Source organism: Tachypleus tridentatus, chromosome 12, assembly GCF_004210375.1.
Source record: "Tachypleus tridentatus isolate NWPU-2018 chromosome 12, ASM421037v1, whole genome shotgun sequence".
Classification (NCBI taxonomy): Eukaryota; Metazoa; Arthropoda; class Merostomata; order Xiphosura; family Limulidae; genus Tachypleus; species Tachypleus tridentatus.
The window spans coordinates 108,875,434-108,902,505 of NC_134836.1; the positions used below are offsets into that span (position 1 = coordinate 108,875,434).

Here is a 27,072-nt window from a genome sequence, read left to right on the forward strand (position 1 = left end):
GTCACAGGCACTGCAATGATGTATCTCAAGACCACTAGTATGGGTGTCAAAACTTTCATTAAAATAAAGTAGAGAACAATATTTCAACCTTCTTAGATCTTTTGTTAACCTAAAGATGACCTAAGAAGGTCAAAACATTGTTCTCTACTTTATTTTAATAAAAGTTTTAATACCCATACCAGCTGTCTCAAGATGCATTTTTATTTCAAGTTGCTTTCTCATCATCACAAGGCACTGCAAAGTTTTGCTACATTTGTTTTAACACTTAATGACATGATGTATCTTGATGATTAACTTAGTTGTCCAGGGAGCTGGAAAGAATCATCACATTCCATTTTATGCTTACTAAAATGATGGATCATAGGATTTAGCTCAGGTGACACAGATGTTTCATAAACTTGTCAAATCCAATCTTACACGTAATTACATGACAACTGGGATCTACCGTTTACACTGATGCTCTGCCAACGTTTTAGGCTTACTAACTAACCAGACAGTTTAGATTATTTTTGTTCACCATAATACTCTCTCCACTTTCCAGAAGTTTTCAATCAATCAAACAAATGTCTTTTCTTGCACTCTCTCCAAGCTGTTTCTAACCAATTGAGAAAATTATCATTATTTTTCATACATATTCTAGCAACATTTTCTTTTAACACACTTGCACGCCAATCCCCATTATTTCAAGCTCCTAAAAATAATCAGTAATCTGCTAATATCATGTCATTTCCTAGACAACCAACTAACTGTTCCAAAATGAGATAAGTGCATCTACACATTTTGAATATCCTTTATCATTCATGTAAACTTTAACAAATGAAGTGACCCATCACAATCCCTTCACTCCTCAGTTTCTTTATAAACTCAGGCTTTTCGTGACCCTAAATGTATGCAAAGTAAATTATCTCATGTAGGAATATTTAATTTTTCCAACACTTGATGAGATTTAGTTAAGCATCTTGAAATCACATCTTATTTCTTTAGTGTTTGAAGGACGTAGGCAAACTAAATTCCATTATAGTATTATTTCTCTAATAGTTATAAAATGTATGTAAATTACTTTCAATTGCATTTTTTTTTATTTTTCTGATACTTCTCATACATCTGTAATGTAATTTAGCTGAAATTGGCAATCTGTTACTTTTTAGGTGTGCAAAAAACTTACCTCTAGTGGAAGTTTATTTTTTTAAATGTTTATCAGGAATATCTCACCATTGCTAAGTAATTGCCTTCCCACTTTCGCTTTAAGCCCCAATCTTTCCGCCGGCCGGCCAATGCCTCTGAAGCTGCCACTTTCAACTGAAGTTGTGGCCATTCCTCTTTAGGTACACGTTTCAAGATCATGTGAGCTCGCCACCTATGAACAGTACAGAATAAATTTGACCTACATCATTTAAAAAAAAATGTCCACTTTTAAACGCCACAAGAGCTCATCTCCTGTGAACAATCAATAATATAATACACTGCTTGGCTAAGATCATGTTAAAAAAACGACAACATATACACACACACAAAAAAAACATTTATGTATACTTTATGACCATGCAAGCTCACCTCTGTGAACAACCCATAACACAACTTAATGCTTGATGAAGATCATGTAAAAATATACCCTTCAACTTATTTTAAGGTCACATGTGCTCATTTCTTGTGAACCTATACAGACCCTACTATTCAAATGAAACCACATAAACAACACACACTGCATGTATACTTTTATGTAAACAACTAAAAGATTGACATGAAAAATGCCAAAGTAATACATTATAAACAAACTATTCATTACTTTTTACCTCTCATGGATGCTTTATCTGCTACTTTTTACATCTCATGGATGCTTTATTCACTACTTTTTATCTCTCATGGATGCTTTATTCACTACTTTTTATCTCTCATGGATACTTTATTTACTACTTTTTACCTCTCATGGATGCTTTTGAAATCATTCACAGCATTCTTCAAGACAGGTGGAGGTCGTGGCCATTTGACACTCTTCCCAAAATCTTTTGCTTGCTTCACATTTCTAACAAAAATGAAAGAGCTGGTTATGTCTGTTTGAAATTATTAAAATTATTAAGTTCCACAGTGATTCCTGTACATTGAATTAAAAAATGATATCCATTTATCTCCATCATTTAAAGATTTTTGACAAAATGTCAAAATGCAATACACCAAATTACATAGTTTTAAGATTAAAAAATGTAGATTTCACACAAATAAAAATCAGGATAAAGGAAGATGCATATTTGTTTGACATCAACGTTCTTCCCTTTCCATCAGTTTGTTTGTATTTTTGTTAACAAACATAATAATAAATATGTCTATTGTGATAAATGAAATAATAATTTGATCTAAGTTTTTTAAACTTTGATTTGTTGAAAACCCTAATGTGGTAGAAAAATAAAGAATATTATTTTCAAAATATGCATAGCTGATATATGAAAAATCCATTATTTACACAAATATAACTTCCATGAAGTTTAAATTTGCATAACTGATTAAGCTACTTCAATGTACAATACATTGAAATTAACCATTACATTTTATTTTTATACTTGTCAAGTGGAACTGACGATTCAGTAAGATGTGATAAATCAAATCTAAATATGTTCCATTTAATTTTATAATAGAAAGCTTAATTGAAAAAAAATATTCAAGTACTAAATTTTTAATCAACAATGTGTATCAATACATTTGTCTTATATTACAAAATCAACCTTGTCATTTAAATTTTAAATTTATGATTTCTCACTTTTCTATTCAGAAGAATAAGTAAGAATCACATAACTTTAAGATGAAGAGTAAAAAGTTCACCTTTAATGATTCCAACTATAATAATAGAAAGTATAAATAAGGAGAGCTTTCTGTCTTTAAAGAAAGCTCAGAAAGACCAGTATAATCTGAAAACTGTTTAAGCCTAACATTCCTAGCTGAAAACAAAATTTCTCCAGTTTCAGTTTTGTTACTTATTATCATATACATTTTGTATAACAAAACAGAATTGTTCTTATGGAAAACAGGCTTAATGGCAAGAAGTAAGGAAGCAACAGTTTTACTGATAATAAAAAGAGTCAACTTCAAGACAAGAACTAAAAAAAAAAACTTTTCATAGTAACAAGAAATGATGTGAGGAACTTTGTGATAATAAGAACTGATTTTACCCTATATGCTATGTTTACAATTTAAAATAATTTTATAAATAATGTATCAATTTATCCAATAAGTCTACTTCATATACGTTACTAAAATTTCTTTTATCTATACCTACTCTGAGTGAGAATTACAAAAAGAAAGAGACATCATTTTAAAACTATCAAAAGACACAGGCTTCGAACTACATTAAAAATGAACTTAACTAACTTGAAAGCCTGTAGCAGTTGAATAATGTAGGAACGCATCTTGTATTTTCGATAGTGTGCCATGATTATTAAAGCAGCTCTCATTTTTCTATACTTCATTCTTGCAATGGCTCCCCGCCACATCTATTATACAGAAAATAACAAGAAACTATAAATATCTTTCTAATGTACAAATTGATGGACTTTAATTATATTGAAGCATTCAATTGACTGTAAAGGAAAATACAAATTCAAAAATTACACCTAAACATAGAATAGGCTACATAAAACTCTCTTTATATATATATATATATATATAATAAATATAATTTAACCAATGAGAATACACAGTTTTTTGTTTCCTTTAAAATATTTTGTTAATGAAAGTCCAACTTCCTTATAAAATATTTGAAATGGAAGAAATATATAGCTGATACTTTTAGTAATTTTAAATGTCATACCAAAGGACAAAACACTATTATCATTTTAGTTCATAAATGTAAATTTATTAAGTTAGAGGTTATATAATCTACATATACTGACTTTATTACTACATCCCTCACAATTCTGAACACACTAATTATTCACACATGTAAAATAAACTGATTGTGTTATGTCTTAAGTGTCTGCTTGAGATCTGTAACATGATGATTAGCCTGAAAGACAATAGGTTTGTTGGTTTAGTGTCTTATGGCACAAAGCAACTAAGTTATGTGCGCTAAACATCCAGTAAAAATTTAAAGCAAAATTAGTAAAATTTATAAAAGGAAATTAAAGTAAAACAAAACAAAGTTAAAAAAATAAACATAAATAGCATTAAAATCAATTTTTTTACATCTAGTCTACAGCATTAAGAGAAAAACTACAGTAATACAAGTTGTAAAGGACTTTCTGTAGCATAAATGTAATTATCATAACTCGCCAAGAACACTAACAAGTAAGTTCAAAACCCCCGTTAGTCACCTGAAGTTGGCCTTTATACTCCTGGTTCCGAGTTATTTGACGTTATGGCCATTTTTAGAAAGTAAAGTGATACAGGTTTAAAAAGACTTGTAGCAAATGTTTAATAATAACTTGCCAAGATGACTAACAGCATTAGTGACCAGAAGTTGACCTTTCCAGTCCTGATTTCAAATTACTTGATGTTTCTGCCATTCTCTAATTTCAAATCGAAACAGATGTACTTTGATTCTTAAAATGGAAACACATTAAAAAACGTCTGATGTATAAATTAAAAAACTTAAATAGCATTAAAAATATTAATGGGCTTTGAAAAACTAAAAACATTTCTAAAGTGGACAATCTCACCATCACCAATAACACTGTTTAATGTTACCTTGAGACAAAACATGTTTAAAATGGTGCCATCGTTGAAAGTTATAACAACAATAAGAAAGTAAAATGTGGTTTATTGTGACCTGAATGTTACACAGACAACACATTGGTGCATCAGTCCCAGATAAAAGAAAACAATGAGTTAAAACACTGTGACCAATACATAATTTAGTTAGAACAACTTCCTCTTTCCAATCCTTATGGTAGCAAGTCAAACAGAGGGTTTTATTTGGAAAAGCTTGTTTTCACATTGCTCACTCCAAGTCTACTACCAACTGGCATGGAGCCAACCCTTGAATACAAGACCACAGCCCATGCATGGAACAGGTACAGCAGTGCCAGAGCAGATAGATTTAATGTGTGGTGACAAGCTCGTCCTCACACATGGGTGGGTGCTTAGATCCCAGAGGAGGTAAACTGAAAGAACAGAACCATCCCTGGGAGGTCCTCTCACCACGTACAGGGATCCACACTGAGGAGAAGACAATAGGTAAAAGTAAAGACTTTCATCTTTCACAAGGGGAATGATAATGAATGCTCATTCTTTGGTCAATCGTTCAAACATATACAAACTGTGTTAATTGTAAGAATTTGTGATAAAAATTGTAATGAGTTCTGGTACTGATTAAAAGGCCTCATGGGCAGGAATGTTTGTGAAAAAGAAAGCTTGAAATTATATTTTAACATTCTGAATCCAAGACAAACAAACTAAGAGGAATGTATCTACAGTTTACATAATTCAAGTGTATATCTGAATATTGCTTACCATCATGTCCACCTACAATGCAGCATTTCCATTCTAACAGGCAAAGAATTTTTCAAGATGTTACTGCAATAATCTATACAGTTCATATTATCTGATAATTACTGATAAACGTGGCAGTGACTTCATCTATTTTTGGCAAGCACATCATCTGTTAACCAGATGCAGACCATATTATAATTATACTACATATATCACATCAACATATTTATATTGACTCTGCCAGGGAACAATAATCCATAACCACTTTGCTATTAAACAGATCAGCTCAATGATACTTACCTTTTGAAGGAGAAGAACTAAAGTGGGAATCATTTGAGCTCGCAGTTCTTCCAGCCTGGAAATTGTCTGAGGTGATCGAATGAAAATCTTTGTCTTCCCATACTTGACATCATCTGAAAAGCCTAACTCTTGAATTAACACACGACAGCCATCCTTGTCAGGTCCATGATAATTAGGCCAAGTAAGTTTCGATGCCATTTTATACCTAGTAGGCCATGACAAAAAATAATAATAATAGAAAACCTTCCCTTCCAGGTATACAACATTCTCTTGTATTTTCAATATCAATGTTACAGAGCATCATTTTAATATAACATCTTTAACCACTTTACACGTACCCCTTTTTGCCCAAAGTTTTTACCACGAATGTTTACTAACTGTAACATTAAGGGTAAAGCTTCCTGTTATTAAAATTCACAGTTTAGCACTTATTTATACAAACAACAATTGTTTAAATGACTGGTTACAGAACATACCAGTGAATACAATATGTTGTTCATGTAATGTTTTATGTCTAAGTGACATTTGTATACCATATCTTAAATAAGTTAGGATATTCTGACAGTAGCATTTAATGGAGGTTACGTGTAACATTTCCTTTTAGAAAAAAGAAAAAAAAACAATACATTTTGACTCAAAACTGACAACTGAAGACTTTTTCAGCCCTGTAATAAACACACACCTATTCAATATTTCCAGTTTATTAAACTTTACATCTGAGCTACATTTGTTTTTTGGATATGTCCTAATAGAACATACCCTCTCAATTACACAGGCTGCAAGATTAGTTTTTTTTTCTGTAGGGCATGAGACTTTCACCAACTGTTGGATTTATGTTTTGTTATTAAGATTGGATATAATTTTTATAAGGAAGTATTTACATTCTGTTATTTATCTAATAGTTCTACAATATCATATATTCAGAGAATATTAAGCTAATTTATTGAGTGAGATTTTATTTCATTCAATTCAGAAAATGAGCATTGTAAATTAAACTTCAAATTTTTTTTTCCTCCCCACACCTTCACAAATGTGTGAAAAACAGCATACACGCACACACATATACACTTTAGGTTTTAACAATTGCAAGGAAAATAATACACCCATAACTTTACATTTCCATCTGACGTTGTACAACAAGCACTGTATATTTCTGAAAGAGTATAAACATTAAAGGGGTTTGAGAAATGTATTCAGCGCATGGAGAGTTCTACCTCTTTTGGTGATACTCAATGTCTTAGAATTCTTTCCTTATGTTGCTTTTATATCAAACACATGATTTCATTAGCTTAAAATATTTCACTAGAATTTAAAACCAACTGTTATCATATATTTTTAATACATATTTACAACAACTTATTAAAAACACTATTGTTTAACAGTTTAGAAAGTAGTAGATTTTTAGTCTAAATAAAAAAAACAACTGCATAGCCTTATATATGAGCTACAATAATTTCCTACCTCAGAAGGAATCTAGGATATGTCTGCCTATATGCAAACCCAGCTCTTCTTACTCTAACATTTTCAATCAAGCCCAGATAACACACCTGATGACGAACTCTCTCATCATTAAACAACACGGGGGATTTCTTCTCGTTAGGTTTGATGCAACGTACATAATATGGTTCCTCGAAGATAACGAAAAATATAAGTACCTCTTCATTTGAATAACTACTTTCAAAACCTTCATCATTTTATTTCTTATACAGTAAATATACTAATCTTGGATACAAATTAGATACTTGTATCTTTTTACTTTTACATACTTTCAACACTGATCCTTTAGGCTTTCCAGTATTTATTAAAAAGTATGTTAGAGTTCAAATGAATTTCATTATAAAAAAAATAAATCAAATACAGAAATGTTAATAATAACTTTATCACTACGTGCAAGATTGTAAAAGGTAATGTACTAGTTATATCAAAATAATAAGTTTTGTAGTTTGGGCTACTTATCACATGTTTAGTGATAATTTATCTGACCTTTAGGACATTTTTAAACTTTACATTCACAAAATGCTTTTAGACAAATGGCAGACTTGTATATCTCTACAGAAGGTTAAGTTTTACAAAGTGTTCTCTATTATGAGCAATATGTTTCTTTATTAGAAGCTCTTTCCTTCCATTATTGTTTCTGTAAAATGTCTCAGAGGCATACTTATAGAGAAGATAGTTTCTGTCAAATATCTGGCATGTACACATTTATGCAATCTAGTTATTTACAAGGTTTACTGTTGAAAGTCTCACATGTGCATTGTTATTTAGATGGTTTGTTTGTTTTGAATTTTGCACAAAGCTACAAGGTATATCTGAGCTAGTTGTCCACAATTTATTTGTGTAAAACTAGAGGAAAGGCAGCTAATCATCATTACCTGCCACCAATGGTTGGACTACTCTTTTACCACTAAATAATGGAACTGGCCATCACATTATAATGACCACATAGTGAACATGTTTGGAGTGAAAGGGATTAAAACCTGTGACTCGCAGCTTGTAAGTTGGGCACCCTAACTACCTGCCATGTTAAGCCTATTTAGATGGTATTCTCTGACGCATGTCAGACTTGTGTAAGTTATAAGCTTATTGCTCATGATGCCTACCATGTCAAATAGAAGAAAAAATGCACATTACTAATTTTAAAAATATGTCCATATTCTGATCTCCTCTAAAAGTTGCTCTTGACAGTTCCTTTTTTTTCATTTTATTCATCCTTCACATTCCAATGAATTCAAAAAATGTAGGTAAAAAATTCTTGTCTTTCTATATTTTAACTCAAGCATAAAAATCTTCTAACTGCTTTAGCCTTACTGAGATGGGTCACAGGCCATGTCATTGAAGTACTATTTTATGAAGTTATGTTAATACGTTTAGTGTCAAATTGTAGATTATAATTCTAATTTTAGTATTATACAATAGTTAATTTCTTACTTGAAGTATAAATATCAAAAAGACACACTTAAATATGAATTTTTGTGTATCATGTGGTATGCTGAATGTAAAACTGGTTCAAATTAGATGTTTGTAATGTAAAAATACAAAGTCTATGGATTTTTATAAATTAGATATTCAAGTTACTAATATTGACAAGCTAGAATATAAAATAAGAACCCCCCCCTATATTTTCTATTTGTTGAGATATTACTATATTTATTGAATCAAACACAGTGGCCCTACCCACCTTTTTTCATTTTTGGAAACACGTTCACCTACTTCTGTTTATAACATGTAAATAACCAACTGAAAATTCAAAATGCCCTTTAATGGCTTTCTCAATTTCACTGAAGTATTTGAGCAGCAAAATCTTTCTTTTCATGCTAGATTCCAGGCAATAAGGTAAGACTTTTGCAAGCTCAAAATTTCATATTTTTTGGTACCCAAATACCATTTAGTTACTAAGCTTAATAAATTATAGTGGAATTATGTGGTACTGATATAGTAGTTTATGACTTATGTCTATTTCAAATGTGTGTGTCTATTATATATATCCTAAAAAAATTACTTTGTTTCAAATCTTCTATGTGCAAAATTTGATAAGGCTTAGCAGCCTATGGCAAGCAGTAAAAAGAACATCAAGTTCATAAGTAAAACAGATAATTGTTTGCTATACTTCTTTATTTAGTATTCTGTGTTTTATGAAAAATAAGTTTAGGCATTTTTATGTAAACAATAATAATGTATATACATATATAATGTATTATTAAATGAAATGTGACTATTTTACAAAATACTAGGTCTACTAAAACACAGCCAAGACAGTTCACTTCGTAAACAGCAGTTTCATACCCTTGAATACAATTACGTGTGCATGTGGGCCACGTTTTTTTAAAACTGCTGTAATGTTAGCCAGGCACAGCTGAAAGGTTAATAAAATTAAAATAATAAATATATATATATATATATATGTATGATGTTATGAGATTTAAGTGATTTAGGATAAAAATGTATATTTGTATTATAATTTGCAGTCAATCTAGACCACAAAAGGTATAATATATTTATTTTCTAAGTTTTTATGTTGGTTACATGGTTGGTCAAATTGACTGAATCTATACAGAGATTCAATAGTGAAAATAACAAATAAAATATAAGGTTTTTTTTCTCAAAAAAACGTTTGCTAATTATCTGAAATTTATAAAAATTTTGCATGTGAAATTTGTAATTTTCTGATGCATAAAAGTATTTTTAATCTTAAAATCAAAATTACTTTGCATGTTGGATAGTCAACATCCAAAAATAAAAAATGCAATTAAAAAACATTGCTTAAAAAATCTGATATTTTGTGCACAAAAGTCTTGTGATGTTCGCCAAAAATCTGTAAAATTTTTTGAAGATACACCTTCTGTATAAAAGTTATAGTATAAAAATTATAACAAGCTCAAAATTGTTTAGATGTTGGTCTGTAGGATCGAGCCTGTACTGAAAAAGTTAATAACAACAACACTTCAGATGTTGCATGTTGCACATTTACCTAAACAAAGCATAGAAGAATAGGTTTTACAACCAAGATAAATAAACAGATTTTTTTTTACTTTGAATGAAGCCAAAAAAAAAAATTCTTACCTTCTGAGACAAATTCTGCACAAGTGCTATCATAGAATTCTTAAAAAGTGTACCAGCAGTCAGTGGTCTTTTTGTAACCTAATAATAAATGTACAAGTAGAAAACAGTCTAAAATGTGAAACAACAGCAGGTTGATGAAACATCAGATTGTACTTTAAAGACATAATACACAATAAATTGTAAAAAATTATTTATAAATTTAACCAACAGAACAAAAACCACCATGATAAGCTGAAAGTAGTTGAAACATTGTCTCTCTTTTGAACAATACCAATTTGATTAAAACCATTTAACAGCTTAATATTTTTTTTAATTCTGCAAATGGAAGATTACACTGAGTAACACAAATTTTGTTCTGGATAGTATGTGTTATTTCTTAATTGCTTATGTTGTAAAAGTACAGAAAATGGTCATTATTCCCTTCAAACTTTGTTTTTATGACCTGGATAATGAAATTTAGAAATTAACTTATTTTCTATTTAAAAATATTGAAATTTGCACATTTTAATTTACATAAGGTCTGAATAAAACAAAATATGAATCAAGATTTACCTGTATTTATATTAAAGTTATACAAAAATCTTTAGAAGTGAGTAGTTTGTCAAGATTTGCAACTGTCATGTAAGTCACTTTCACGTATCAGCCCCCAAATATAGTGTCCCATCATGTTTTCGTTATATGCTCCCAGGTCACAAAAGCAAAGTTTGAAGAGAAAAATAGGTCTTTTCCATTTACTTTAGGTATAAGCAATTGGGAAATAACACTTTCTGCTCAGGAACAAGAAAAAGTAAAAATTTTGTTACAAAGTGTTATGACATCACTTCTTTGACTAAAAAAAGTTCATACTTTGCTAGCTTGGGCCTTATTCAGTAGGTAACCAACTTATATATGTGCAATGCATACCATTTTTTGAAACAAGACCTTTCTTTACCATTGCACTCTAGCCAGCCTAATCAGATATAATATTATTCACACATTTTTACTTGTAACCAACTACTACAAAGTGTTTGAAATGGAACTGTTAAATTTAAAGCTTTAACCCCTTAACTGGGAATACACCCAGTAATTAAACTCTCACTCAAAGGGAAATTATTTTAATAGAATATTCTCAAATTTACTATAGTAGTCAGTTGGCTTCCACATGTTGTGTTTCTCCTACAAAAGACAAATTAACTTGTTCTGATGTATTTTGATCATTTCTGAAATGTGGAGTCTGTTTTATCTCATTTGAGTAATTATTTCTTCTTTTATAGCTATTCTATGTTAGTTTACCAAATTTTGGGTTATGTAGCTATGTACTAGTGGTGTAATTTAACAGTTTTTTACCTCTGAAATAATGGCACCAAACAGATGTCATAATTACACAGCTGTGTCAGTTGTGACTGAAATTTTAACTAGTGACAATTCATTATTGTTAAATTCTGAAACTGATGTCGAGTCTGAGTTTGAATATATTAACCTTCTAAACTGTCAACATCAAACTCAGAATTGGCATCAATTTCAGAATTTGATAATAATAACAAATCGTTACTAGCTAAATTTTAAATCAAAATTAACACAGCTTTGCATTTACTATGTCTGTTTGGTGCCATTATTTCTAGGTAAAAAACTGCTACATTACACCACCAGTATATAGCCATATATGGCTCGGTATAGCCAAGCGTGTTAAGGTGTTCGACTCGTAATCCGAGGATCACGGGTTCAAATCCCAGTCGCATCAAACATGCTCGCCCTCTCAGCCGTGGGGACCTTATAATGTGACAGTCAATCCCACTATTCGTGGGTAAAAGAGTAGCCAAAGAGTTGGCAGTGGGTGGTGATGACTAGCTACCTTCCCTCTAGTTTTACATTGCTAAATTAGGGATGGCTAGTGCAGATAGCCCTCAAGTAGCTTTGTGGCAAAAACCAAAAAAACAAACAAACATAGCCATATAACCCAAACGATCAGTAAACTAACACAGAAAAGCTATAAAAGAAGTAATTGCTCAGATGAGATAAAATGGACTTCCCATATCAGAAATGGTCAAATAACATCAGAATGAATTACCATGTCTTTCCTAGGAGAAGCACAGCATGTGGAAGTTGAGTTAACTTGTCTCCCCAGTTAAGTAACATACTATGTTATATTGTGATACTTCATGACAGTTCAAATTCTAAAACATTATTACATCTTCATGTGTATGCTAAAAAACATACTATTTATTATTATTCTTTACATCTGAAGTCAAAAGTGTAAAAAATATGAAAATACCTGAGTTACATGCTGGGATCCTTCAGGCCACATTGATTTAATCAATGGGTCAGTGCTGAAAAACAAACATTTTCACCTGATAATTGGTTAGTATATTAGAAATGAAAATGTCTTTCCTCAGTATTTGACAGTAATAAAAGAAAGAACAAACAAACAAACAAATAGAGCCTGTACCAGCTTGGTACTGAAAAAAAAAATTGTTTTAGAAATTCATGTAAAGCTAGCAAATGCTATACACACAAAACTAACCACACTAGCCATTCCTAAATTTGGACTAATAACAATAAGAAAAAAGCAAACTAGTCAACAGTACCCACCACATTAGTCATTCCTAAATTTGGACTAATAACAATAGAGGGAAACAATCTATTCAACAATACACACAACTAACATTTGTCTGACCAAGTAGTTGGATTCTAAAGCTACTTTTAAAACATACGTCTGGCCTCATGGATTCATAGTTTGGCATACTATTCCCTGGGCTACAAACGACTTGAAAGAATAAAGAAAGCTTATTTAGTAATTGTTCATTAAGTTAATACTGCACACATTTATACACACATAAAATAATGATAAATTCATGCTGAATTAATTAGTCAAAAAAATATCTACTAAACCATACACTATTTAAGATACAACAAAAAGACCAATAACAACTATTTAATACCTGACAGAATAAAGTACAAAAATAACTATTTAACACCTAATACAAAAAAGGAGGAAACGAGATAAAACATTATAAAACGTGTAATTCTTAAATGTCAGTATCCTAGATACTCACAAAATATTCACTTAATCTAATGTTTGCTTTTATTGAATGTGGTACCAACATTCTGGAAGTAGACACTTAACCCTAACCATGTATGATGCATAAAAATATAAGGTATTTGTAAATGTATTACCTTTCTTTAGTAATTCACTTTGAAAAATTTCCTACTTAACTATCCATAACAGGCTGTGATGCACTTTACATAACATTTCAGGAAATACACATTTTTATTCAGAGAACTACAACAACTTGATCAACTAAACTGGTATCACTTTCTAAGATAAAAAGTTATAAAAGAAAAATATGAATAAGCAGAAAATTATAAAAAAAAAATATGGCTTAATATTACTTAAACCTGTACATTTTATGACATAGAAAATAAAACCATATTCAGGTGTCAAATAAACATACAATTCAATGCTCAAATGTTTCATGTTAACTAGCAAATAATTTTACACTCACTTTGGATGGAACTTCTACATAAGTTACATAAATTAACTGAAAAAGAAACATCACCTGCTATACAGAAGTCTTTTGAAGTCCTGGAACAGTGTGTCTTTATTTTTGTCCAAGAAACCAATAATTGAGTACTTGACATCTCCAGCATAGTGATGAATACGGAAGTCTTTGGCATGGTCCATTGATTTATCCGTTGGGGCCAACTTTTTGGGAAACAACAGTTAGGCTATAATACTCTCCCATTCATGAAACTGATGTATAAAGTCTTTCAGTTCAATAACAGCAGACATTTTAAATGATTGACAAGTTAAGCATGTGACACATCTCATCGTCACTTCCATCTATTTTATCTTGTGGGTTTTATACAGGCATAGTAGTAACCTCACTTTATCAATTTTAACGTTAATTAACAATATATATACATTAAACTCTATTGACTCTTATATAATGTAAATTAGATAAAACACAGTGGAAATCTAGAATGAAAACTATTTAAAACAAACAAAGATTACTTTTTGTGACTAGTCAGCACAGATTTGTTAATTCAGAGTCATGCACACCCAGACGGATAGTAATAATTTAGTACATAACCTGTCTAAGAAGAAGAAAGAAGTAACTGCAATAACAAAAATAAGTTGAAACTAACAGTGACAAGAGATTTTATAAAAGTATATTTGCAGTTATTGTCAGTATTATCATATTTGCTATCTTAATTTTTTCAAGTTACACATACTCAATTACCACCTAACTTTATGACATAAACTACTAAAGCTGAAATATATAATAACCATGCCAGTTCTGAAACAGTAAGATCACACTTTAAAATATAGAGAGTAATTTTCACCTACCTTTCTACTAGTGTAGTGTTTGTGATTGCCAAGTTTCTTGTCAAACTCTTCTAAAAGCATCTATAAATAATAAAATCATTACAACTGAGGAATTCTGAAATATCAGTGATAATTTATAAGCTAGTACTTAAGAAATTTCTAGGTGTAAAATTGAAGAGACTTACAGAATCACTTTAAACTTCATATTGTATCTTAATGTTTATACAAAACTCCAGACAGATTTTTTCCATATTTTACTAGTAAATTAATCAGAACACTTTTATGTTACTAATATAAAAAATACTACAATAAGCAGGATATTAATACTGGGTACAACTCTATTGTGTATGTCCAGAAATGTTTTTCTACATTTGTATCAAGACCAAGGGCTCGTGTGTAAGAAATGTATTAAAACAGGAAAAGAAACTGAAATAGGTTCATGAAGTAAACATTACAAAAAATGGGAAGGACAAGCCAAAATAACACATTAGGTGGTATGACTTCACCTTTATTTTCACTTGTTGTGATGATATATCGGCACACATGAATAAACAATAACAAAGCTTCAAAGTTTCACGTGGTTATACTGTGTCAGTTTCCAATTGCATGCTTTAATACAAACTTACCAATACTCTTAAATTTTAAACACTGGTAACTAAGCTTAGTTTAACTATGTGCAGCTAATGACAGACATTTCTTTATATTATAAATTCCATCATATCAACAAACAGACCTAAAATTAACATTACAAATATTATTAGCTGGTTAAAACATTTTTTGCATAATGTAGAGGATGGAAAAAGGAAAAAAAAAAGAAAAAAAGCAAATACTTAGATTGGAAAGACATTAGATGAGACATGGGACTTTAGCCTAACTAAAAGTTAAAATAAATTTGCCTTGTAATAACTTAATTTCAAAACCACCAACTAGGATTAGAAGAGGAAAACAAAGTTTTGTAAGGTGTTTACTGAGTGGCATTTGCAGTAGAACATTTACATAAGTATTGAAAACTGGTAGAGAATTTCCTTGATAATTTACAAAAGAAGGCTTTTTATTTCCTTGAATAATAGATCCATCTCTCAGCATGACCTAGTACATTACACTCTAAAAGGTATATCCATTACATTGATCTAGTTAATTACACAATGACAAATCAACCTCTCAGCATGAACTAGTTCATCATAAGATGACAGAACCATCTCTCAGCATGACCTGGTTCATTAAAAGATGACAGATCTCTCCACATGATTTAGTTCATCATAAGACGACAGATCCATCTCTCAGCACGATCTAGTTCATCATAAGACGACAGATCCATCTCTCAGCACGATCTAGTTCATCATAAGGCGACAGATCCATCTCTCAGCACGATCTAGTTCATCATAAGGCGACAGATCCATCTCTCAGCACGATCGAGTTCATCATAAGGCGACAGATCCATCTCTCAGCACGATCGAGTTCATCATAAGGCGACAGATCCATCTCTCAGATCAGTTCATCATCGATCCAAGTTCATCATAAGGCGACAGATCCATCTCTCAGCACGATCGATCTAGTTCATCATAAGGCGACAGATCCATCTCTCATCAGCGATCCATCGAGTTCATCATAAGGCGACAGATCCATCTCTCAGCATAAGGCGCGATCGAAGTTCATCATAAGGCGACAGATCCATCTCTCAGCACGATCGAGTTCATCATAAGACGACAGATCCATCTCTCAGCACGATCTAGTTCATCATAAGACGACAGATCCATCTCTCAGCATTATCTAGTTCATCATAAGATGACAGATCCATCTCTCAGCATGATTCATTGTCCTGTTATTCTCAACTCCACAGAAAACAAAATCATAAGTGATAAAGTTAGTAACTTAAGTTACAACTTTTAAAAAATCTCAAATACTACATGAATAAAGTCATTATGCTTCATGAATATTTTAATTTCTAAAAATATGGCACCTGAACACCAGTTTATAACAGTTAGTATTAACTATGCAAAAGGTAGAGCTACAAATTGTTTTCCATGGTACATCTGAGAAAAATTGTTCTTAGTTTGATTCATAAAAAAAACAACTTATTAGATATTGTGCACCCTAACTAGAGGTAAATAATTTACTGGCATACAAGTGTTAGTAATTCTAATATTATTAAAATGTAAATAACATAAATTACACCTGGTAATGGATCAAGTTCTCCAATTCAGTAAATTGTATAATTATTCATTCACTTCAATTAAACAAGTTTATGCACTTTCACTATCAAAACCTTCCTATTTCCAAAAAGGATTTGATAGTTTTACATCTTTTTGATATAATATTCAGATTTTATAAGCTAACATTGTAAGAGATTACAACTTTCACTACTTTACAATCAAGTTGAATAGCTTGAAATTAAGTAATAACAAGTTATTATAATATAACACATTTTAACAGAAAGATAAGATCATTATTTCAAAGTTTGGAATATAAAACAGCCTAACATTTAATACATACAAAGCTCAACCTCACAGTACAAGTTAAAGTAGTGTTTGTTTCAATGGACCTTCACGTTTATCATAAAATGCCACTTGGTTTATGAAGTCCTAAAGATAGGTAGCTAATTTTATAACATTTTGTTATCAATGTGAATACATTATGGTCTATACATTTATGTCTCACTACCTTATAATGATTAATTAAAAATTAACCATTAAGTTATTTATTATACACATCACAGACAAGCTACTAAAAAATGAAAGGAAATGAAAAGAAAAAATGCTGGTCACAAGTGATGGAAAGAGAAAGGATTAAAAATACATCAATCAATACTCTAAGATTGAATTTTCTCACACAACTTTTCTACAGTTAGCATCACTGTTGTGTTTTCTCATTTGCCTAATCATACAATATTATGATTTTTGTGGTAGACTGAAGAAGACTAAAATTTACAACGTAAAAGAACTGGAATGCCACGCAGCGCAGATAGCTCTCGTGTAGCTTTGCACAAAATTCAAAACAAACCAAATATCGTGCAAGTTTTCAAAACTATAAATCAAACAGCGTGAAGTATAATAAATACATCAAATGGTTATAAAATTGAAAAGAAAATGTTTACTAACCTCATCAGTGACTTTTCCTACATTAAGGCAAGCTTCATCCATTATAGAGATGATACCTTTATGAGGCTCTTCAACCAGATTACAAATTATTGCATTGTTAAAGTATTCAATGTTTTGCCATTCAATTCCTTCCCGTCGATATTCTTCTTGTTCTTGTTTTAACACAAGTTCAATAAAGAGTTGTTGTAACTTCTCATTACAGTAGTTGATACAAAATTGTTCAAAACTGTGGAAACAAAGATTTGTTACAACTTCATTAAAAAGCTACTTATAACAATGTCTCATCAAAATTGGTAATGCATTAAGTATTTTTCACTGTAGGAATGAATTTCATTACATTACTTGATATGAAAAAGCTGTTTGAGATGGAAAACAAAGTTCTCTTAATGCCAGCATTGCAATACAACTGATTCCAGCACAAGTTGGTGAAATAACTTTATATACTTCACAAAAGCATTTGAATTGGAAATATTTCTTCTATCCCAAAACAGCTAAAGTCTCAAATCAACACTCTGTTAGAAAACAATTTTAATTTCAGAAAAATTTACACATTAAATCCTAGCATTCTGAATGATTCACAAATTTGTTTAACAAAAACAAGCATTGTTCTGTCCACTATCAGCTTCTGAAGTCTCAAATCCACATTCCCTCAGCACTTCAAAAACTATCACTTTAATTGTTTTACATCATTTAACTCTTAACACGATAAAATATTTTATGTCACAGCTATTTAAATCTTTGAAGTTAACAGTTTTTAGCTTCCCAACACTACAAAAATGTCAACATAAGTTATGGACTTAAGTCTCAAACACAAAGTTTTGTTTAGATGCTTCTCAGTTTGAATTTGATGTTTTCTATTCCATAATGAAATTAATCAATACATTTTCTAGAAAAATAAAATAAAAATTGTTGATGAAGAATGTAACACCCATGAGGTAGAACTACACTATTACAGCACCATCAAAAGTGACTGGTAGTGCATTTTATAAGTATTTTAATAAATGTTAAACTTTGTAAATCTGATAAGAATGTTATGCACAGATCTATACTATTGCCACTTATATGTCCCTTTATCAAGTATTAAACAGCTTATAGAAAAGTTAAAAGAACATAAAAATTACCATTAGCAAAAATAAAACAAAATTTAAAATGTTTTATTCAGTTGTTTTTTTCTCCTCACAGTCCTATTTCCTATAATTAATACAATGGGTAAGAACTTTCTGGAAGGTACATTGCTGCAATGGTACACTATAATAATAATAATGTCAAGCTTTATTTCTTTTATCCATTCATCATGTAATACAAACCACATGATTTTGAAATAAATACTTCACTTACTTGTGCGGCTCCCTCCCTCACCTTTCAACAGAACTGATAACTATCAACATATTGTGAAGTGTGACTGAAAGATAACTATGTTACTCTTGAAACATTTTGATCTTTGTTTATCTCAAGTTTCTTAACCTTGGAACTAAATCAACTACTTTATCTTTTTCTACCACTATCTAACCTATTACTCATGGTGTTTAAGGATGAATGGTTTGAGTTAAATGGATATCACACTGCTATCGACAACAACTAAACTTTTGACACAAACCATAGTACTGACAATGTGGACAGACTTGTGATATCAGGTTCTGATATTTAAATTAAACAAGCGACTCGTTACACAGTTATGAACCCACCTATTGTTATCGAAAATTTCAAAACCGTATATATCTAGTACACCAATCACAGTGTTCTTCCCGTGACTCTTCCAATCAGCGTCCACCTTAATGGCTTCATTGATCCGATTGACAATCCAGGTAAACATTCTTTCATAAATGGCCTTAAAAACACAAATATTCAACTTATCTCCAAGAGGAACATAAAGTAAAAACTACACAAAAATTTCAACTTCAAAATCAGACTACTTGTCTGATTAGAATTTCATTCAGACCTGGCCAATTCAATAGGAAAATTCTTCATACATGTTGTAGGTTGAATTTTAATTATGTGATTGAAATATACACACATACATTGAAAACAAAACTTATAGCAATACTGTAGCCAAGTTTTCATTGAAGATTTTTATTTTGTTTCATTCATAACAATATTTTTGCAAATATACATAATTATTTAATGCATTTCCATTCCTGGTTAGTATTCTATAATCATAATGAATCAAAGCTTTTGGTAATAGCACTCAAAAAGTATTGGTGATAGCCCATCTATCAAGCTAAATCCAAAACACCAAAATTAAACAAGTTAACCACCATGGAAAATCAAAACAAGGAAGAAATGATGAGTGCTAAAACCCACAACTGACAGCAGAAGGCAGTAGCAAGTGCCCTTATTTTAATTTTCCATGATAGTCAACTTGTTTAACTTTGACATTCTGAATTTTGCTTGATAGATGGGATATCCACAATGCTTTTTGATGCCATTACCACAAGCTTTAAGCCTTTATTACTATAAATGACTAACCAAGAACAGAAATGCATTAAATAATAACAAATTATTAATTGTTTAAAAGAGCCAATTTAAATTGCCCATTGCAATTAATAATTATTGAGCTATTTTATATATATATATACATGTATGCATATCACAAATGCAAAGCTTGGAGACAACTAGAATGGGCAGTGAACAGAACTTTATTACATGTGTACAAGATTTCAGCACACTTTTGTCATACTCATGAAATATCATGCATGTGTCAGAATCTTTCAAAAAACAAATTTTTTTATCATACTTAATATACACTTGCAAAAGCAAGCAGGAAAATAAGCAAATGAATAAACATCTTCCATATTTTAATAGTTTTAAATTTTAAGAATTATTTCTTATTTCTCATCCAAAATTGTATTTTTGAAAGATACAAAATTTTGTAATGTAAAATCAAAATGAGTTTCAAAAATACAATTTCCTAGGTATGCATTAAAAAACCAAACAAAGAAAAAAGATTATTATGCTTTCTAATTTCAAGTCAAACCTTAACCTTATTACATCAAAATTACCTTGGCAAATGCATCCCTTCCATAGACTGCCTCAGCTTTAGTGTGTCCTTTTTGCATAACTTCACCACCTGCAGCAATGACCCGATGACAGAGAGTTTTCTCCAAGTCATCCTCTTTCACGTTGAACAGTTTACTTAATATTTTTAAAGTGTCTTTATTCTTAACAAATGTCTGGTCATCTTCCATTGAGAATTCAATGTTTCCCTGGTTACAAAAACAAAACCTTTCTTTTAGAGATTTTCATTAATATATAATACTGTTATAAGCTAAAGAATATAATAAAGTTAGTCATTTCTACATTTGCATGTTTCTTATACATTTTTTTTTTTTGAAGTGGTGAAAACTCCAACAATTTTCTATGAAAAGTGGGTATGCACTGCACTTCTACAAATTAAATTACATAACAGGAACTAGCTTTAAAAATTATGTAATTATAAAAGTAAATCTAAATGGCATTGAAATAAATTAAACAAAAACTGCACATACCATGTGCAGGATTGCTGCAACAACTTTCCAGAGAGTGTCACAGTGTTCCTGCAGAAACCCAAGTGTTCTCATAGCAGAGTTTACAGACTTGTAGTCAGTCTTATCATTTATGGTATCCACCTGAAATATAAGCAGAACAGGCTATTACAAATGAAAGGTATAGACAATTTATATGCAAGAATGCAGAAGCTAAATTTAAATTTATTAAACCTAACATACAGTATGACTCAGAGGCTGAAATTGCACACTTTCAAATAACTCCTATGTTTCCAAAACATAGGGGGTGCTCTGTGCACTCTTCCAACTGCAAAGATCAAATCTCAAATTTTAATGTTATAGTATCTCATAGGGCACACAAGTACAGACAATAACCAATATCATCAAAAGTTTGCCTGCAATATGTATTAGTGAGATCTTTATTATTAGAAAATGTTATGGAATAAATTTTTCAAGTCACTTACTAGTCCTAAACATAATTAACTGCAGTAGCTAACTTAGTTACCCATTACTCAAAAAACATTGTAATGTAAATGCCATTATCTCAAGGTCAAAGTTAGCTGAAATTTTTACATTATAAACCTACAGAAGCTTGAATGATGATGCGACAAAACACCAGAGAGTTCAAGGAAACAAAAGAGAGAAAACTCAAATGCATGTGGCATGAACAGATCTTATTGCATTATATATACTCCTAAACACTTGTTAACAGAAGCAATAAAACAATCTCTATGATCTCATGAAAACTGAAAGATTAGGTAATAAAACAAATGCAAGATAGTGTAAAGAATTATAGTATCATTACTTATTCCTTCAGGTACAAGAATCTACCACACCAACCTGTTATATATATACATTATCCTGACTTGTATATCTTTCTTGTATTTTGTGTAATAATCTGAGCTAAGATGAACTACCAAAGTTCAATGTATGATGTAACATAATGTTGGTTGTACATGTTCATTAGTGATTGGTTTAAGCATAATGTTATGTTAAGAGCTGTAAACATGTGACATCAATGTACACTGAGCTACAGTCTATAACTAGTTAACTGCCAATTCAATAAGTGAGATAGAGGGTGCTAATAGAGTTCATTACTTCTGTAGGTGGTACCATGTAGGATCAAATCTCTTGGTGCCTAATTGGATTTGCCACTCAGCATGTTAAGATTCAGTGTCCTATAGTTGAGCTGTCTTAAGTAATTCATTTTTACTAGTCATTAAAAGTCCTTATGATTTACATGTCACTGTCTTAACTGGGCTAGTTGAGGCTATTGTTGATGACTTAGTCAAACATGGTGTGGATCACAACTGTCACACTTGCTGAAAATTTTAATATAAACCTACAGACAAACTATATACTACACAGCCCTAACTTAAATTTAATTTAAAGTTCCATTAAATGATATTTATTATCCTTAATCTAAATAGAACAATGACACTTGATCACTGAACAAAATTATAAGGAACACAAGCTTAGCATGAACCACTTTACAGATTAAAAAAACTATATGACCTCAAATCTCAAAATTCTCAAATCATTCCAGAAAAAAAAAGAAGAAAAAAGCCCATCTTATGACAAGTGTTAGCAATACTGGGTTTGTTTAAATCTCATTTATAAATATTTTTCAACTCTCATATCAAAATCAAGACAAAAGAACGGTTTCTTACACACAGACATGATAAAAGAAAAAAGTCTTATCAGAAGTATGCCCAAGGTTCTCTTGAAAACACACTCAACCATCTAAATAACAAAAGCTAAAAACCAAGTGAAAGCAGAAAAGCTGTAAAGTTTTTCATATTAGCAATGTGATAATGTACAAGATGTGGAGGACAGATTAAAGATATCATCAAAGTAACAAACAATAATCTTTGTAAGATAAAACAATTTTATAAACAAGCACAGGCCAACCTAAAGTGGTGTAAGATTTAAGCTACAAATCAGACTTGAACATTTGTCTTCAAAACTTAAATATTCATTTTCAAGTCACAACTTTTACACAGTCTTTCAAGAATATATACTTTCTGAATATCATAATTTTATTTTTCATTTCTTAATTTTAATACTTCTTGCTTAACTCTTACATGTACATCTTGTTGGTGTACATAACAAAACTTGAGATGACAGCATACACTTTAGTGTACAAACAGATGTATATGACAATGTTATAACAATGCACTGCCTCTGTATGTTTCACAACTGAAAAATGTTTGAAGTATAATTTTAACATAAATAATTCTTATACTTGCATTACAGTTGCATGTTTGTTTGTTTTCTTTTAGCAAAGCCACATCATCGGGCTATCTGCTGAGCCCACCGAGGGGAATCGAACCCCTGATCTTAGTATTGTAAATCCATACACTTACCCCTGTACTAGCGGGGGGCTCATTACAGTTGGAATTCAATTAAAAGAGCTGTAAGGAATAAACTTAAGTACTAGAAATGAAATAGTCTTTGATCATGTGCTTGATTTTAGGTTTGGCCACTTGTTAACCCTATGAACAGGCACATGTCAAAGTGATTGTCACAACCTTTTACACAGTTATATTTAATTTAATTAAACAACTTTATGAATGTATGTCAATAAAATGTAGCTTATAACTGAATTTTAATATTATACATTTTAATTTCACAGAGAAATATTTTTAAAAGTTTTTGATCTTTACTTCTGTGTGTTATGTGAACACTTCTTTGTTCCATATTGCTCATTTTGTGTATTATTTCTACTTTTATATGAATTTATGAGTTTTAATACATGTTACAGATGTATATTGTGGATATGAATATGCCATAATCTAATTTTATAGTGTCCAGCTTTCTTCTCTACTGAGATATAAACCAGAAAGACAATCCAATTTGTCATGCTTTCCTATAAAATACCATTTTTTTCAAAAAATATCAATAATGTTCTCTTACATTTTCTATTAATTTACAGCCAACAGAAAAAAAAAAGTATTTTAATGTTCTGATTTTCATGTCACACTAGCTCATTCTGATGATAGCTTTTAAACTATAGATTCAAAGATGCTATCACAGAGTTCAGATCTACCAGGGAATGGAATTATTTTATCTGTATATCACTTACAGTCTTTGTGTATATTATTATTTTGTGTCTTAAACTGAACATACAAAACAAATAAAAACTCAGTAAATGTATAACAAAAAAACAGAGCTAGCTTTTAACAAGAATTCAAAACTTTGACTGCAAAAAGTTCAAAACCCACATGTGGGTACTGAATTTGTTTTTTTGTATGTATACTTTATTTATTGTTATAAAAGTACTTAAAATGTAAAATTAGAAACCTATTAAGTTAAATACGAAAATGTAAGTGAAAAAAAAAAAAAAAAAAATTTCTCAATAAGGTATGAATGCAAAAAGCTTGTGAGTTACATATTTCAATACTCTGTTCATCATAACTTGAGCTAAGAACTCACCAGGCAATTTATTCCCTTGTTATGTAGTGTAGTAGTTATATGCAGTTCAAAGAGCAACAAAATATTAAAATTAAGTAAAAATAATTGAAAATGGTTACATGCTAAGAATGTTTAGGATAAATAACTGTAAATGCTTGTTACAACATGCAGTCATTCTAGAATGGTAATTTGGATTTACTTTGCACTTTTCAACTTTTTATTTTATTTTACACTGCTGATTCCACTAGTTAGTGTCAAGTTGGAGACAATAATGAATAAAAACTGAATTTTCAATAAAAATTTGTATCTTATTCATTATTTTATCCACCTTGCCACTAGCTGACAGAAGTTATACAAAGCTTGAACTCAGATTAGTCTGAGTCAGACCGATTCCACAAATATCACAGACAAATCTTTAGTTAAAAAACTTTAATGGAAGTTCTAATTTCTTGTGTACAATTTCACAGAAATGGGTTCGTACACATAAGGTTAATCAATAGTATTTGATTTACACAATTAAAATCAAGGAACTACAGTTCACTACATTACTACAATAATAAACCTACACTTGTTACCTTACCTTATTTATTCCTCCCTGCTTAGTGTAAAAGTAAGCTTCAGAATCTTGTTTCAGTTTATACTGTGACAGCACTGAATCTGGGCTTCCAAAGAGAAGTTGATAAAAGAATGGAAATTTCTTTCCCCGTGTTGTTGCATGACAACTCTGGACTAAAAAAGCAAAAAAAGGTGTGTGTGTATTTGTATATATCAATCACAAAAAAGGCAACATTACTATAGTGATTTCAAAAACAATGCATAAATACAGCGTACATATCTCATAACCAAGCAAATTAATATGAACATTAAAATAACTATAACAAACTAGGCTATATTAATTATAACTACAGATATGAAAAAAGAGGAAAACATTTATAATAAGTTAAACTAACTATCATTAAGGTGATACTGTAGGAAAAAACAAGAAGATTAACAACTAAAATTTATAGGACTATTTTTTGTCTTATTTTACAACAATGAATAATATTCTGTTCTTTCCAACCTATATTTTAGCATATAAATATTTTACATCATGCAGTAACAAAATTTTTGCTTTGCTAAAAATATACTCTTCAAAAAAAGAAACGCAAAAGGCAAAATATGAGACATATTGTTAACAAGTTTATTCCAGGTAGTTCTGTATGACATGTGTGAAACTTTGCACATTCACTGCTGAACATCCAAAGTCTGCAAAGGCGAAGTCCACGATCACTAGTTGACGTTTAACGTCACTCAACGTCAATAACGAGTATGCTCCCCGTGAGCATCAATAACTGCTTGGCATCTCCTGCCCATGGAAGCGATGAGATGACGAATCACATCCTGTGGAATGGCTGTCCACTCAGCCTGCAAAGCTGCTGCAAGCTGAGGTAGAGTCTGCGGTTGAGGTTGTTGCTGTCGCAGACGTCAGTCCAACTGATCCCAAAGATGTTCGATGGGGCTTAAATCTGGTGATCTGGAGGGCCAGGGAAGAACTTTGATGTTGTGGTGTCTCAAGAAGACAGTGGTGAGTCGGGCTGTGTGAGAACCGGCGTTGTCATGTTGAAAACCTTCGTTGACATTCACCATTATGGGTTGCACATGGGGCCTAAGAATCTCGTCAACGTATCGTTGAGCCATAAGATTCCCTCAAATGTGCAAAATGTCTGTTCTGGCATTGTAGGCGATGGCAGCCCACATCATAACGCTGCCACCACCAAATCTGTCAACATCCTGCACACAGTTTGCTGAAAAACGTTCACCTCGGCAACGGTAAACACGGGTCCTTCCATCCTGCCTACGAAGCATAAAACGTGATTCTTTGCTGAACTAAACATGCCTCCATCGTCGATGAGGTCATACCCAATGTGCCCGAGTCCACTGCAGCAGTGCTTGACGATGTTGCTGGGTGAGAATGACGCCTCTGACTGGACATCAAGATCGGATTCCTGCATCTCGTAGACAGTTGCGTATGGTCTGATCGGAAATCCTACGCAGCCCTGGTACGGTTGAGGCAGTAGACGTCGCAGTGGTGGTCCTATCCCGAAGGTGACGTAACCAGATGTTGCGATCTTGTGCGGGCGTGGTCACACGAGGTCTGCTAGATCGTGGATAGTCATGAGTTGATCCATGTTGTTGGTGACAATTCCATAGCCTTGTGATGGTGCTTTGGTGGACATTCACAGCTCTAGCAACATCTGATCGAGATTCGCCTACTTCCAAGCGACCAATGGCGTTGTTGCGTTGTGCTTCAGTCAGTCTTGCCGTAACTGTATTGCGTGTCGGTGGCTTAACACTGAGCTATGGAAACCGAGAACCCGTCACTTTTATATGGATTTTGCACATGTTGCACTTGCAGAACATGCAGATCTCTCAAACAAATTTATTGGACACGAATGCGTTTTGGTGAAAAATCCGATGTTTTCCACCGTTTTCAAAGTGCACAACTTTTATTGTC

The 27,072-nt window shown here is 31.4% G+C and overlaps 1 protein-coding gene across 1 annotated transcript in view; it reads right to left on the reverse strand.

Moving 5' to 3' along the window:
- LOC143234320 (unconventional myosin-Id-like) overlaps positions 1-27,072 on the reverse strand; it is a 75,118-nt gene that overhangs the window by 18,020 nt on the left and 30,026 nt on the right. Inside the window, 15 exon segments of the mRNA XM_076471605.1 lie at positions 1,213-1,357; positions 1,922-2,023; positions 3,361-3,482; positions 5,719-5,923; positions 7,180-7,346; positions 10,279-10,356; positions 12,530-12,584; positions 13,815-13,960; positions 14,606-14,665; positions 17,683-17,908; positions 19,368-19,510; positions 20,682-20,885; positions 21,168-21,287; positions 25,159-25,265; positions 25,268-25,307. Coding sequence (XP_076327720.1) covers positions 1,213-1,357; positions 1,922-2,023; positions 3,361-3,482; positions 5,719-5,923; positions 7,180-7,346; positions 10,279-10,356; positions 12,530-12,584; positions 13,815-13,960; positions 14,606-14,665; positions 17,683-17,908; positions 19,368-19,510; positions 20,682-20,885; positions 21,168-21,287; positions 25,159-25,265; positions 25,268-25,307 — 1,920 coding nt within the window.